Source organism: Lissotriton helveticus, chromosome 10, assembly GCF_964261635.1.
Source record: "Lissotriton helveticus chromosome 10, aLisHel1.1, whole genome shotgun sequence".
Classification (NCBI taxonomy): Eukaryota; Metazoa; Chordata; class Amphibia; order Caudata; family Salamandridae; genus Lissotriton; species Lissotriton helveticus.
The window spans coordinates 602,228,210-602,244,353 of record NC_136071.1 but is presented as its reverse complement, the minus strand read 5'-3'; the positions used below and the strand labels follow the sequence as shown (position 1 = coordinate 602,244,353).

The 16,144-nt window shown below is 51.8% G+C and overlaps 1 protein-coding gene across 1 annotated transcript in view; it reads right to left on the bottom strand.

Annotated features, from left to right (window-relative positions):
• Positions 1–16,144, bottom strand: part of GLIS2 (GLIS family zinc finger 2) — a 288,177-nt gene that overhangs the window by 23,907 nt on the left and 248,126 nt on the right. Inside the window, exons 2-4 of the mRNA XM_078663137.1 lie at positions 15,305–15,543; positions 14,355–14,524; positions 13,152–13,328 (exon numbers count right to left, since the gene is read on the bottom strand). Of these exons, the coding sequence (XP_078519263.1) occupies positions 13,152–13,328; positions 14,355–14,524; positions 15,305–15,485 (528 nt within the window). The 5' untranslated portion in view covers positions 15,486–15,543. The remainder of the gene's footprint in view (positions 1–13,151; positions 13,329–14,354; positions 14,525–15,304; positions 15,544–16,144) is intronic.

The following is a 16,144-nucleotide window of genomic DNA, read 5'->3' as shown; positions in this document are numbered from 1 at the left end:
AGTTCTGTAGTGTGGCTTTGGGTCGGCCCTCGTCATTCATTGGCTGGCTCCATAAATGGAGCCTAGCCATTGGACGAGGGGCCTGTCCGTCAATGCCGGACCAGATTCGGGGGCGTTCCCGCGTTTCTTTGGCTTTTGCCGACGTCACGCGACGCCGGGAACGCCCCCGATTCTGTTCCGGCATTGCCGGCACCTCCCTTGCTCCCCCTCCCGCTTGTTTCCTGGTGCCCGCCTTCGTGCTCCGGCCGGCTGTCGTCAGCGTCTCTCCTCCCCCTTTCCCGCCCCCTCCCGCTTGTTTTGGTGCCCGTCTTCTGCTCCGGCCGGCCGTCGTCAGCTCTCTCCTCCCCCTTTCCCGCCCCCTCCCGCTTCTCTCTGATGCCCGCCTTCCGGTGAGACACTGTGATGAATGCCACTGAAAGCCCTGGATGGACTGGGCTGGGTCCGAGTCAGTCTGCTCGGTAGTGGGCTGACTAGTGACTTGAAACATTGAAAGAACATATTTGAACCAGCCTTTGACAATAAATTATGACGTAATGCAGCTAACACAAATGTAACGTGTGAAACTGCAGACTGTTATGTTCAGCCAGAGTGGAGCTTCAGAGTGGAGCTTCAGAGTGCAGAGTGGAGCTTCAGAGTGGAGCTTCAGAGTGCAGAGTGGAGCTTCAGAGTGGAGCTTCAGAGTGCAGAGTGGAGCTTCAGAGTGCAGAGTGGAGCTTCAGAGTGCAGAGTGGAGCTTCAGAGTGCAGAGTGGAGCTTCAGAGTGCAGAGTGGAGCTTCAGAGTGGAGCTTCAGAGTGCAGAGTGGAGCTTCAGAGTGGAGCTTCAGAGTGCAGAGTGGAGCTTCAGAGTGGAGCTTCAGAGTGCAGAGTGGAGCTTCAGAGTGCAGAGTGGAGCTTCAGAGTGCAGAGTGGAGCTTCAGAGTGCAGAGTGGAGCTTCAGAGTGGAGCTTCAGAGTGGAGCTTCAGAGTGGAGCTTCAGAGTGGAGCTTCAGAGTGGAGCGAGTGGAGCTTCAGAGTGCAGAGTGGAGCTTCAGAGTGCAGAGTGGAGCTGCAGAGTGGAGCTTCAGAGTGCAGAGTGGAGCTTCAGAGTGCAGCTTCAGAGTGCAGAGTGGAGCTTCAGAGTGCAGCTTCAGAGTGCAGAGTGGAGCTTCAGAGTGGAGCTTCAGAGTGCAGAGTGGAGCTTCAGAGTGGAGCTTCAGAGTGCAGAGTGGAGCTTCAGTGTGGAGCTTCAGAGTGCAGAGTGGAGCTTCAGAGTGCAGAGTGGAGCTTCAGAGTGCAGAGTGGAGCTTCAGAGTGCAGAGTGGAGCTTCAGAGTGGAGCTTCAGAGTGGAGCTGCAGAGTGGAGCTGCAGAGTGGAGCTGCAGAGTGGAGCTGCAGAGTGGAGCTTCAGAGTGGAGCTTCAGAGTGGAGCTTCAGAGTGGAGCTTCAGAGTGCAGAGTGGAGCTTCAGAGTGGAGCTTCAGAGTGCAGAGTGGAGCTTCAGAGTGGAGCTTCAGAGTGCAGAGTGGAGCTTCAGAGTGCAGAGTGGAGCTTCAGAGTGGAGCTTCAGAGTGCAGAGTGGAGCTTCAGAGTGGAGCTTCAGAGTGCAGAGTGGAGCTTCAGAGTGGAGGTGCAGAGTGGAGCTTCAGAGTGGAGCTTCAGAGTGCAGCTTCAGAGTGCAGAGTGGAGCTTCAGAGTGCAGCTTCAGAGTGCAGAGTGGAGCTTCAGAGTGGAGCTTCAGAGTGCAGAGTGGAGCTTCAGAGTGCAGAGTGGAGCTTCAGAGTGGAGCTTCAGAGTGGAGCTGCAGATTCAGAGTGGAGCTTCAGAGTGGAGCTTCAGAGTGGAGCTTCAGAGTGGCGCTTCAGAGTGGCGCTTCAGAGTGGCGCTTCAGAGTGGCGCTTCAGAGTGGCGCTTCAGAGTGGCGCTTCAGAGTGGAGCTTCAGAGTGGAGCTTCAGAGTGGAGCTTCAGAGTGGAGCTTCAGAGTGGAGCTTCAGAGTGGAGCTTCAGAGTGCAGAGTGGAGCTTCAGAGTGGAGCTTCAGAGTGGAGCTTCAGAGTGCAGCTTCAGAGTGCAGAGTGGAGCTTCAGAGTGCAGCTTCAGAGTGCAGAGTGGAGCTTCAGAGTGCAGCTTCAGAGTGCAGAGTGGAGCTTCAGAGTGCAGCTTCAGAGTGCAGAGTGGAGCTTCAGAGTGCAGCTTCAGAGTGCAGAGTGGAGCTTCAGAGTGGAGCTTCAGAGTGCAGAGTGGAGCTTCAGAGTGGAGCTTCAGAGTGCAGAGTGGAGCTTCAGAGTGCAGCTTCAGAGTGCAGAGTGGAGCTTCAGAGTGCAGCTTCAGAGTGCAGAGTGGAGCTTCAGAGTGCAGCTTCAGAGTGCAGAGTGGAGCTTCAGAGTGGAGCTTCAGAGTGCAGAGTGGAGCTTCAGAGTGCAGCTTCAGAGTGGAGCTTCAGAGTGGAGCTTCAGAGTGGAGCTTCAGAGTGGAGCTTCAGAGTGGAGCTTCAGAGTGGAGCTTCAGAGTGCAGAGTGGAGCTTCAGAGTGGAGCTTCAGAGTGCAGAGTGGAGCTTCAGAGTGGAGCTTCAGAGTGCAGAGTGGAGCTTCAGAGTGCAGAGTGGAGCTTCAGAGTGGAGGTGCAGAGTGGAGCTTCAGAGTGCAGAGTGGAGCTTCAGAGTGCAGCTTCAGAGTGCAGAGTGGAGCTTCAGAGTGCAGCTTCAGAGTGCAGAGTGGAGCTTCAGAGTGGAGCTTCAGAGTGCAGAGTGGAGCTTCAGAGTGGAGCTTCAGAGTGCAGAGTGGAGCTTCAGAGTGGAGCTTCAGAGTGGAGCTGCAGATTCAGAGTGGAGCTTCAGAGTGGAGCTTCAGAGTGGAGCTTCAGAGTGGCGCTTCAGAGTGGCGCTTCAGAGTGGCGCTTCAGAGTGGCGCTTCAGAGTGGCGCTTCAGAGTGGCGCTTCAGAGTGGAGCTTCAGAGTGGAGCTTCAGAGTGGAGCTTCAGAGTGGAGCTTCAGAGTGGAGCTTCAGAGTGCAGAGTGGAGCTTCAGAGTGGAGCTTCAGAGTGGAGCTTCAGAGTGCAGAGTGGAGCTTCAGAGTGCAGCTTCAGAGTGCAGAGTGGAGCTTCAGAGTGCAGCTTCAGAGTGCAGAGTGGAGCTTCAGAGTGCAGCTTCAGAGTGCAGAGTGGAGCTTCAGAGTGCAGCTTCAGAGTGCAGAGTGGAGCTTCAGAGTGGAGCTTCAGAGTGCAGAGTGGAGCTTCAGAGTGCAGCTTCAGAGTGCAGAGTGGAGCTTCAGAGTGCAGCTTCAGAGTGCAGAGTGGAGCTTCAGAGTGGAGCTTCAGAGTGGAGCTTCAGAGTGCAGAGTGGAGCTTCAGAGTGCAGAGTGGAGCTTCAGAGTGGAGCTTCAGAGTGCAGAGTGGAGCTTCAGAGTGCAGAGTGGAGCTTCAGAGTGGAGCTTCAGAGTGCAGAGTGGAGCTTCAGAGTGCAGAGTGGAGCTTCAGAGTGGAGCTTCAGAGTGGAGCTTCAGAGTGGAGCTTCAGAGTGGAGCTTCAGAGTGGAGCTTCAGAGTGGAGCTTCAGAGTGGAGCTGCAGATTCAGAGTGGAGCTGCAGATTCAGAGTGGAGCTGCAGATTCAGAGTGGAGCTACAGATTCAGAGTGGAGCTGCAGAGTGGAGCTTCAGAGTGGAGCTGCAGAGTGCAGAGTGGAGCTGCAGAGTGGAGCTTCAGAGTGGAGCTTCAGAGTGCAGAGTGGAGCTTCAGAGTGGAGCTTCAGAGTGCAGAGTGGAGCTTCAGAGTGGAGCTTCAGAGTGCAGAGTGGAGCTTCAGAGTGCAGAGTGGAGCTTCAGAGTGGAGCTTCAGAGTGCAGAGTGGAGCTTCAGAGTGGAGCTTCAGAGTGCAGAGTGGAGCTTCAGAGTGGAGCTTCAGAGTGCAGAGTGGAGCTTCAGAGTGGAGCTTCAGAGTGCAGAGTGGAGCTTCAGAGTGCAGAGTGGAGCTTCAGAGTGCAGCTTCAGAGTGCAGAGTGGAGCTTCAGAGTGCAGCTTCAGAGTGCAGAGTGGAGCTTCAGAGTGGAGCTTCAGAGTGCAGAGTGGAGCTTCAGAGTGGAGCTTCAGAGTGCAGAGTGGAGCTTCAGAGTGGAGCTTCAGAGTGCAGAGTGGAGCTTCAGAGTGGAGCTTCAGAGTGCAGAGTGGAGCTTCAGAGTGGAGCTTCAGAGTGCAGAGTGGAGCTTCAGAGTGGAGCTTCAGAGTGCAGAGTGGAGCTTCAGAGTGCAGCTTCAGAGTGGAGCTTCAGAGTGGAGCTTCAGAGTGGAGCTTCAGAGTGGAGCTTCAGAGTGGAGCTTCAGAGTGGAGCTTCAGAGTGGAGCTTCAGAGTGGAGCTTCAGAGTGGAGCTTCAGAGTGGAGCTTCAGAGTGCAGAGTGGAGCTGCAGATTCAGAGTGGAGCTGCAGATTCAGAGTGGAGCTGCAGAGTGGCGCTTCAGAGTGCAGAGTGGAGCTGCAGAGTGGAGCTTCAGAGTGCAGAGTGGAGCTTCAGAGTGCAGAGTGGAGCTTCAGAGTGCAGATTCAGAGTGCAGAGTGGAGCTTCAGAGTGCAGAGTGGAGCTTCAGAGTGGAGCTTCAGAGTGGAGCTTCAGAGTGGAGCTTCAGAGTGGAGCTTCAGAGTGGAGCTTCAGAGTGGAGCTTCAGAGTGGAGCTTCAGAGTGCAGAGTGGAGCTTCAGAGTGGAGCTTCAGAGTGCAGAGTGGAGCTTCAGAGTGGAGCTTCAGAGTGGAGCTTCAGAGTGGAGCTTCAGAGTGTCAAGAGCAATGCCAATAGCTCTAACTTTAACAAAGGCAAAACCATTGCATTGTAAATGCTTGTTTCTTTATCCCTTCTTTCCTCCCTTTACCTTTCCCCGCCGCTGCTGCCCCCGTGGCCCCTCCCCCCCCAGCACGACCGGCCCAATCCAGCTCCCCTCCCCGCTCCCGCCTCCCAGCTGTCCAGCCCTCCCCGACCCCTACTTAATGGCGGCCACTGCGGGGACAGGCGAGCATGACCACTGACTCATTGTCAGTGAAATTGCTCTCCCACCCTCGCAGCTCCACCATTAAGTGAGGTGCCCCTGCCCCTGCACTCTTGAGTGTTGGTGATCGAGGCCCTACTCCACCCGCAGGTTTCCATGCGCCTCATCCCTGGTGGTCCAGTGGACCTCTGTCTCCTTTCTTTCTTTCTGCTCCTTCACTCGTTTTTCTCCGCTGGTGCACCGAAGGCGCGTCAAAGGCAAGCACATCTGCGCCCGTCTGCGACCCGTCCGCGACCAGCACCAGGAACCCTGGACCTCCGCCCCGCCAACGCTACGACCCAGCAGCACTCCACGCACTCAACCCAGGCTACAACAACAACTGCAAGCTAGCATCACCAGCCGACACCCATGGACCCTTCAGCTGTCACTGCTGCCGGCACACCTGCAGCACCGCCAAGAACACGGATCCAGCACAACCCGCCCACAAGAACACAACCGAACCGAAGACCCTGCAATGCATCCTCCTCAACGTCCGATCCCTCCACAAACACGCCACAGAAATCTGGGACCTCCTCGACAGCACAACCCCAGACGTAGCATTCTTCACCGAAACCTGGACCAACACCACCTCGGGACCGGACATCGCCATCGCCATCCCCCAAGGATAAAAGATCTCCAGGAAGGACCGCCCCATCCACCCAGGAGGAGGAATCGCCATCGTCCACAAATCCAGCCTCCGCCTGAGCACACTCCCTGACGAGTCCACAGAACTGATGGAACACCTTCACTTCAAGATACTGGCAAGCCCCACCGCAGCCCTCCGAGGAACCCTCATCTACCGACCCCCTGGACCCCGCGGACCCTTCGCCAACTCCATCACGGACATTATCTCCCCGCAGGCCATCGCATCCACCAACTACATCCTGCTGGGAGACCTCAACTTCCACCTCGACAATCAACTGGACCCCAACACCACATCCCTCCTGGACAACCTCCACAACATTGGACTCCGCCAGATCGTGACCGAGCCCACGCACTCAGCAGGGCACACCCTCGACCCCCTCTTCACTACAGGAAACTCCATCACCTTCAGCCACACCACCGAACTCCCATGGACCGACCATCGTTGCGTCCACTTCACCTTCAGAACACCCACCATCCACAGACACCAGCACCTGCTTCCACAAAGAAACTGGACCAAAATCACCGATGACCAGCTCACCTCCTCACTCAACAACTCCACCCCAACCATCGCGGAAAACGACGACCCCAACACCGCAGCCCGAACCCTGCATAGATGGATCTCGGACAGCACCAACACCATAGCCCCCCTCAAGAAAAACAACAATACCCGTGCCAAGAAAGCCAGATGGTTTACCACCGAACTTCGAGAGTCCAGGCGCACATGCCGCCGCCTCGAAAAGGCCTGGAGAAACACCAAATCCACAGAAGCCCACAACAACTTCAGAGCTGCCACCAACGCCCACCATCAACTCATCAGAGAAACGAGGAAAAAAGCGATTGAAGACAGAATCTCCACCCACGCACACAACAGCAAGGAACTCTTCAGCATCATCAAGGAGTTCGCCCAACCCACCAGCGAGTCCACCGACATCCCTCCCTCACAAGACCTTTGCGACAAACTCAGCATCCTTTTCCACCACAAAATCAAGAGCATCTACGACAACTTCGACGAAGACAACCAACACACTGAACCCTCACCAACCACCCCCGACACCCGGAAACCAGCGATTGATGACTGGACAGCCCTCACCACCGAAGACACATTGAAGACAATGAAGTCAATCCACTCAGAGGCCCCCACGGACCCCTGCCCCCACCACATCTTCAACAGAGCCGCCAACACCATCGCACCCATGCTCCGCCAAACCATCAACCGCTCCCTGGCGACCGCCTCATTCCCCGACGACTGGAAACACGCCGAGGTCAACCCCTCCTAAAGAAACCCTCAGCGGGCCCCACCGACCTCAAAAACTACAGACCCATCTCCCTGCTCCCGTTCCCAGCGAAAGTCATCGAGAAAGCCATCAACAGCCAACTCGCCACATTCATTGAAGAACACAACATCCTCGACTCCTCCCAATCCGGCTTCAGAAAAAACCACAGTACGGAAACCGCCCTCCTCGCCGCAACAGACGACATCCGTACCTTACTGGACAAAGGAGAAACAGTAGCCCTCATCCTCCTCGACCTATCAGCGGCGTTCGACACAGTCTCCCACCGCACCCTAATACGCAGACTCTACGATGCAGGAATCCAGGACAAGGCCCTCGACTGGATCTGCTCCTTCCTCTCCAGCAGGACGCAGCGGGTCAGACTCCCCCCTTTCCTCTCGGACCCCACACCTATCACCTGCGGAGTCCCCCAGGGCTCCTCCCTCAGCCCGACGCTCTTCAACGTCTACATGGCTCCACTTGCCCCCATCGTCAGAACCTACGGACTCAACATCGTGTCATATGCAGACGACACCCAGCTCATCCTCTCCCTATCCAACGAGCCCAACACCGCCAGGCGCAACTTTCGAGAAGGCATGGAAGCCGTCGCCAAATGGATGAAAAACAGCTGCCTACAACTAAACACCAACAAAACAGAAGTACTCATCATGGGCCCAAACCCCGACGCCAGGAGTGACACCTGGTGGCCCACCGCCCTCGGAAACCCGCCAACCCCCACAGACCACGCACGCAACCTGGGAATCATCCTGGACTCCGAGCTCAAAACGGACCGCCAGATCAACTCTGTCTCATCTTCCTGCTTCCACACCCTCCGCCTCCTTCGTAAGACCTTCAAATGGATCCCCCTCGAACACCGAAAGACAGTCACTCACGCCCTGGTCACCAGCAGACTCGACTACGGCAACGCACTCTACGCCGGAATAAACAAAAACCTCATCCGCAAGCTACAGAACATCCAGAACGCCGCCGCAAGACTGGTCCTCAACCTGCCAAAACACTGCCACATCTCCCAGCACCTGCGCACACTCCACTGGCTCCCCGTCGAGGCGAGAATCACCTTTAAGATGCTCACCCACGCACACAAGGCCCTCCACGGCACCGGACCAGCATACCTGAACCGCCGACTCAAATTCCACGCACCCCAAAGGACCCTACGATCAGCCCAGCTTTCCTACGCTGTGGTCGAATCTCTGGTACTTATGGGTTGTCGTGTTTTTAACTATGCTGACGACACCCAGCTGTTATTTAGCATTGAGAACTCATCTGGAGCACATGGATATGTGCAAGAGGCGCTCAAGTTTACAGTGGGGTGGATGACGGCCAATTGGCTGAAAATCAACCCTGAAAAGACAGAGGTTCTTGTGGTATCTACGGGCATATCACCTTGGGGGGATTTGTTCTGGCCCCAAGATCTTGGATCCGCACCGCTGCCAGTGCCAAGTGTGAAAAGCCTTGGCATAAAAATTGACCAGGAATTGTCAATGACGGCTCAGATCTCAACCGTCGTGGGCACATGTATCGGCCTAATTAGGCAGCTGCGTAGGCTAGTTCCCCTCCTATCCCAATCCATGCTCCGTACGGTGGTCTCTGCCACCATTATATCACGCCTGGACTATGGCAACGCCCTCTACTTGGGTTTGCCAAAAAATCTGACACACAGACTGCAAGTTGTCTTAAATGATGCTGCGCGTCTAATTTTTAGGCTTCCTAGATGCTCTCATGCTTCACCGTTATTGCTAAAACTCCATTGGCTCCCGGTGAAACAGAGGGTGGAATTTAAGAGTCTGTGCATTGCGCATAAGACGCTTTATGGACAGGCGCCTGCCTATATTAAGGAACGCCTGACTCCATATCTGCCTAAACGGACTCTTAGATCATCCGACGCCCAGCTGTTGGCCTGCCCCCGTTTTAAAATGGCAACTAAGGGTGGAAGAGCCTTTTCCATACAGACTCCACTGTTGTGGAATAAGCTGCCAGACTATCTTCGGAAAGGGACTAGCCTCTTATGCTTTAGGAAACAGCTAAAAACTCTCTTGTTTAGAGAAGCCTTTGGATCTATATAATCTATTGCTCTTTCCCTTCTTTCTGCGTGAGATTTCTTGGCTGCTCCTTTGGTCATAAGCGCCTTGAGACCTGTAGGTGAGATGGCGCTATATAAGCTAAAGTAACAATAACAATAACATTCTCAAACTGAAAGAGTGAATTTCACCAAGTCTCCAGGGTAAGGCAATGGCCATTGAGAACATGGCCGCCAGGGTAAAAACCACGCAAGTCCCTCTCACAGAGGAAACAAGCATTTACAATGCAATAGGGCTCGCAGCATTAAAGTTTGAGTTATTGGCATTGTGTATGACAATGCGTTGCATAAAATGTTTAGCAAACTTTGAATTGGTGAGCAGTGAGTGTGTGTGCAAGAGTATGCTGTTCTTGAAAGCAGTGTGGTAGAGAGTGCAGGAATTTGGGTGACCTGAGCAATGTGGATGATGCACCTCACGCACGGGGCTGATACAGTTATTATTCATACAGCTCTGATGATGTGCACTCACTACTCTGCACTCACTACTCACTACTCTGCACTCACTACTCTGCACTCACTACTCTGCACTCACTACTCTGCACTCAGCACTCACTACTCTGCACTCACTACTCTGCACTCACTACTCTGCACTCACTGCTCACTACTCTGCACTCACTACTCTGCACTCACTGCTCACTACTCTGCACTCACTACTCTGCACTCACTGCTCACTACTCTGCACTCACTACTCTGCACTCACTGCTCACTACTCTGCACTCACTACTCTGCACTCACTACTCTGCACTCACTACTCTGCACTCACTACTCCGCACTCACTACTCTGCACTCACTACTCTGCACTCTGCACTCACTACTCTGCACTCACTACTCACTACTCTGCACTCACTACTCACTACTCTGCACTCACTACTCAGCACTCACTACTCACTACTCTGCACTCACTACTCTGCACTCACTACTCTGCACTCACTACTCACTACTCTGCACTCACTACTCACTACTCTGCACTCACTACTCACTACTCTGCACTCACTACTCTGCACTCACTACTCTGCACTCACTACTCTGCACTCACTACTCTGCACTCACTACTCTGCACTCACTACTCTGCACTCACTACTCTGCACTCACTACTCTGCACTCACTACTCTGCACTCACTACTCACTACTCTGCACTCATTACTCTGCACTCACTACTCACTACTCTGCACTCACTACTCTGCACTCACTACTCTGCACTCACTACTCTGCACTCTGCACTCACTACTCTGCACTCACCACTCTGCACTCACTACTCTGCACTCTGCACTCACTACTCTGCACTCTGCACTCACTACTCTGCACTCACTGCTCACTACTCTGCACTCACTACTCTGCACTCACTACTCTGCACTCACTACTCACTACTCTGCACTCACTACTCTGCACTCACTACTCTGCACTCACTACTCACTACTCTGCACTCACTACTCTGCACTCACTACTCACTACTCACTACTCTGCACTCACTATTCTGCACTCACTACTCACTACTCACTACTCTGCACTCACTACTCACTACTCTGCACTCACTACTCTGCACTCACTACTCACTACTCTGCACTCACTACTCACTACTCAGCACTCACTACTCACTACTCTGCACTCACTACTCACTACTCTGCACTCACTACTCTGCACTCACTGCTCTGCACTCACTGCTCTGCACTCACTACGATGGTGGAGGCGACCACCTTACTGGAAGAAATTGTTAAACACTAATAACGGAGGAGTTGGTGCAACAAAAAGAAGTCCCATCTGCCGTAGTGTCTAAAAGTATATCCAACAGCAAATTGGCGGGAAATGGAGCAATGATGCTATAGCAAATATGTGTGCCTGTGCTGCATGGCATACTCTCTATCCTCCTGTGATTAGCATCAGGAACATAAACATTTTAGTTCCCCCTGTTCTTGTGTTAGTAGCACAAATGGACTGCACGACTTGAGCGGTCTTTAGCGCCCCCTGTCGGGTGAAAGTGGCTTCACCAAGTGCTCGGCTGTGACTGAAAACATTGTGAATCCAAAACCCTGCGACCTTTCTCTGACAGACCTGCTGTAAATGTCTTGTGGTCGTTGTTTGCTGTCACCCTCCCCAGACTCCAGTCTGCACTCGCCTCAGAACGAGAGCCCCCTGGGGCACAGTGAGGCATCCCTGCGCCGCTTTAATACTTAGCCTCTCTATCGGCATGGGAATCTCAGACACAAAGCACTTTCCCTCTCCCATTTCCGAAATAACAAATTTCCCCAGCATGCCGGCGCTTCTATCTATCTCTGTTGTGGTGTTTGTAAAATATACAGACCACGCAGTGCAGGGAAGAGCAAACACATCATTATGCCTTCATGACAGAAAAGCCTGCTCTGCTCGAGTGTAAACTCATTTTTCTCCAGGTGACTTTTAAGTAGCCTTGCACTATTGTGTGGGGGCTTCAATCAATAATCTTTGTCAAAACAGAATATACTGCATTGTCATTCTGTCCCTTTTAAAACAAAGCCGCGGCCTGTGAAGGAGTAATGGCCGTCTGCTTCTGCCTCCTCTTAGTATCGAACTCTTAATAACAATAATGACAAGCATTACAGTCCCCGTTCCTTCCGCGCGTTCAGCCGAGCCCTGTGAATGCAGCGAGCGCGTTCGCGTGCTCGTTTCGAATCGCCTCCAAGGCGATGCGCGCGGCCAGGAATGTCTCCTTGAAAGGAGACACGGCCACAATAAGTTCTCGGCGGAGACGCGCTTCCGCGCGTTCAGCCGAGCCCTAAAAAGGTAAAAGTTCACCACGATTTTTCTTATCCATAAATTTGGGGGCAAGGAAAGGAGACACAAGACATATTTCAGAAAACCCAGGGACTAGAAAGGTCAATAATCAACTTAATTACTTGCTATATCTGTCCACAGGTACATGACACAGTAGAATCCTCTGAGGAAGTGTCAGCATTGCTCTCTACAGTCTAGTAGGTTATATGATGAGCCAGGAGATAGGTGCAGTCATCTGATATATTGCTTCTCGCCAGTGAGGTTGAGAATGTGAAGAACTTCATCAAAGAATCAAGTTACAAACCATGAACCATGAGAGTATCAACAAAATATTGATTGAAACCTTATTTGAAAAAGGAGTTCTCAGCCTTGGGGTGAAATCTCATGCTGTCAAATGTTGTTCTTGCCCACTCTCACAATGTGGCATCTGTCTGCGCACGAATCAGCACGACTGCCAGCCATTTGACTCGAGTGTTATCTTTGTCTCGCTTTTTCCTTTTATCTTTTCTTGTTCTTCTTGTGGCCAGAGAAAGTATGGCCTTTTTTTCAAAGCTCTTTCTTATAGGGACCTTTAGAAGGGTTTTAGTGGGAGGGGTTTCACCCTTTGTGGTGGTGATGCTGTGCCTGATTATGTCTTCTTCTGCATAGACTTGAATAGATGTGTGTCACTCTCATACTGTGCAGTAGCACAAGGCACTCTAAGGTGGTTCTTGGTAGATGCCCTGTCCGCGTCCAATGAGCCAGGAAACCAGGCAATCCCTCTCAAGACTGGAACTTCAGAAGGCGCGGGGTGACACAAAGTAGAGGCTCAAGAAGGGACATAGCAACCATGCACATGCGTAAAATAAGGTGCCTCAGATTACCAATCTGAGGCACCTTATTTTACCCAGGAAATCTCATTTCGACTGAATAGAGCTGAATGAGGGGTGTATGTGGGTGGTGCCTCCAGAGATTGACAGCTGCAAGGAAAAGCATCTGCAAAAGAAAGAGTGCACCCAAACCAAATGCTGTTGGGCCAAAAAAAAGACCATCAGGTTCACCTTCTCAACAGAACAGTAGAATTGAGTGATGAGGTAGACAGGAGATGTAGGGTGGCCGGAGTGGTATTTATTTATTTATTTGAGGAGTTTTATAAAGCACGAACGTGACCCATGTTAGTACATGGGAGGCACACACTGCATATCCCCTGGATTTGGTTATCTTGCAATGCTGTGATGCAGTTGCCGGTCATTCCAGGGTGATAGAAGACAGGGGGAATGGATGTAAGACAGAAAGCAAGAGAAACAGGAGAGAAAGATGCAGAGGTGCGGAGGAGATGGGCAAAGTGCGAAGAAAATCACTGGTGAGTCAGAAGTAAGTCTGCGGGAATGAAAATGAAGCTCCGCCTCGTGCACGTCCTGCTTACCTTGGACCAGCGGCACAGCAGGTCCGCGGGCTCCTGCGGCTCGGGGCAGAGACGCTTCTCCCTGGGAGGGGTGATGAACACGGACGGGGGCAGGTGCAAGCCGCTGCCGGAAGTCAAGGGCAGGAAAAACTGCAGGGGACTGGGAATGCCGTCCATGTAACGGAGTGAATGAAAATCCTGGAGGAGAAAGAGACAGCAGCCCGTGGTTAGATTCCCAAACCAACCATCAACTCAAATGGCGTCTCATCCATTCCCACCCCTTGCGTCACACTCACCGGTCTCTATCACTCCCCACAAGGCTTGCCCTAACCCTTTACGACTGTTCCTCTCTAATGCCCGCATCATTTCCATCCAACACTTAAGCACAGCTCTTTTCCTTCCCTGCTTCACCCGCCATCTAGGTATCAATGGAGCCCATTTCTGCCTCCAAGACACTCAAGGAGTCGTTTTTATGATCAAAATCATTAGTCATACTATCCAGTACAGGCCTCGAAGACCCTGCCTGGGCTACTCCACCCAACAAGGTGTTTCACTCTCCTCCTAATCAGCCTTCTCCCCACATCGCATATGCACTAGACTCCTGTGCCCATACTCTAGGGATGGAGTGTCCATGTGGATGAGGACCAGGTAAACTAAACAGTGATGGGTGGAATGCTTGAATCAATTTCAACCACTAGTTATTACTTAAGGCCGCATCCCAGTCCATCGTTTGTTGGCCTGCCGTGCCACCTCAGATTAGACTCAGCCATATGCAAATCAGCCATGATTCTGTTCCAATAGGAACACTCCAACTCACATTGTCACACCAGGTCCTCTCTGAAACAGAACACAAGCAACCCAAGACCAGTCTCGCCCTGGTTGAGGTTCCTCAGTCGGGTGCAGCTTGGCTTCAGTGGCAGGGTGAGCACCGGATCCACATCTGGGAACACCTGTTGCATTAGGACTAGGGGCAGTTTTTTGAGGTGGATGGACCAGGAGATCATCAGGTACCCAGCCTGCCAACCAGCCCTGAGGATAGACACACATTTTATCCCTCTGCCCCTGAACTTCCTCCTGGGGACGGTCTGACAAACTGACTACATTCACTCGGTCTAATGGAGGTCAGGTGTGAACACATTTTTGGGCTAATTTTAGCCTCCATTCTACCGCTCCCACAATCTACCTTTTGGCGGTCTGAACCTGAATTTGTTGCGTCTCACTCACAGGAGGAGAAGAGGAATGGATTGCGTCTCCATTCAAATGCCTGTCGGGAGACAGAGAAGAACTGCCAGGTGAGTCCATCCCAGAGTGGGGCGAAAGGCTGAGGTCGATCATCGGCGGGCAGGAGAATGGAGAATCCGCCTTGTCCCGGAACTTGCTGTGTGAAAAGAATCCTGAAAACCGAGAGGTACCGGTCAGTGGAGCAAAGAACAACTTATGGCTAGACAGGAGATAGCAGGGGAGGCCATGTAGGCTTGTGTGTTGGTTACCAGCAGGGCCACTGGAATTATGCGGCAGGGGAGGATCAAATCGTGCAGTAAATTAAGCGGTAAGAAAAGAGAAATCATGCGGCATAATGAGCCACATTTTGTGATAGTATTACTTAATTATTTTGTGATTTTTACACAAGTTAACACTGTCTGGGCAAGGTTTTTCATTAGTGCCTGTCTAACTACCAAGAAAGGGGACCAGTCAGCCTTTGCAAAGGGCCTTTCAGTGCGCAACATGTGTTTCTGCGTTTTTAGTAACTTTTAATCCACCTGAGCTAGAAAACCTTTTTTTGTTAAAATTTGCAGATTATGCAGCAGATGATGGATTATGTGGTAAATCGACAATTATGTGGAAAACACAGAAGCCGCAAAATTGCATAATTCCAGTGGCCCTGGTCACCAGTCATAGAGCAGCAGGCAGAGAGTGCTTAGAAGTGCACAGGCAGAGCTGTTTGTGGGAGTGTCACAGATAGAGCAGCTAGTAAATGGACAACATACATATGTTTATTCCAATTTTGCAATGGGATAGGGAACTGCAAGTCTGAAATAAGGTGCATTCACATTTTTTAAACACTTTAGTGGGCTACATGGCAGGATTGAGGTGCATGCATTGGCAGAGATGGGTTGGCACAATTCTGTATGAGCAGGGTGACTGTGGATATGGTGCTGGCATCAAGCACTTACTGTGGGGTGGGGATGAGGGGGATACTGGCTCCACGGCTGTGGTGCCATCATCACGGATCATCAGTGCTTCGCATTGGCTCCGGTGCTTGGCGCTGCTCAGAGCCTTGTCTTGCTTCTCCCTGGCCGCCCTCAGCTTCGAGATGCTGAGCTTCAGGTCCAGGGGTTCGTCGAGGGAGTGCATCTTCTTGGGTGGGAAGCCTTCCGACCACCGGGTCCACGGCTTGAAGGATGGGAGAGATCTAGAGGAGATGGAGAGGATGATGTCAATCTTCAGAGCATAATGAAAAATGTATGACAGTTTCTACACAACATGGGTTTCATAACAGTAAAAAAGTCATTCCTGCCACTTAAAATATGAGTATAAGACAATGTCTTGGCCCACCTAGCTAGATTCAATGAGTGACTCCAAATTGGCATGATAAGCATCAATGTGGTGACATCACTATTGGCACTATGCATCACTATTGGCAGTAGAGCAGTGGTTCTTAACCTGGAGTCGTTGACATCAACTAAGGGGGCCCGCAACTGTTCAGAACATTAAACAATATTAACAGATTTATAAGGTATAAAGAAATAAAGAAGCAAAATTGAAAATATAAAATTGCAAAAACATTTTATAAATGTGAAGGAATTTGATATGGGATGCTAAAAATTAAGGTGGTGGCCTCAGATGGATTCGTGTGAGCAGGTAAACGGATTATAATATAGACGATGGATGGCCACAATTGAAAATGTTTTTTTTTTACATTTGTTTGTGAATTTAAGAAGATATTTCATCATTTGTGTATTTGATGAATGCTTGTTTCTGTATTTTTGGGTACTGTTTTGCAATTCAAAACA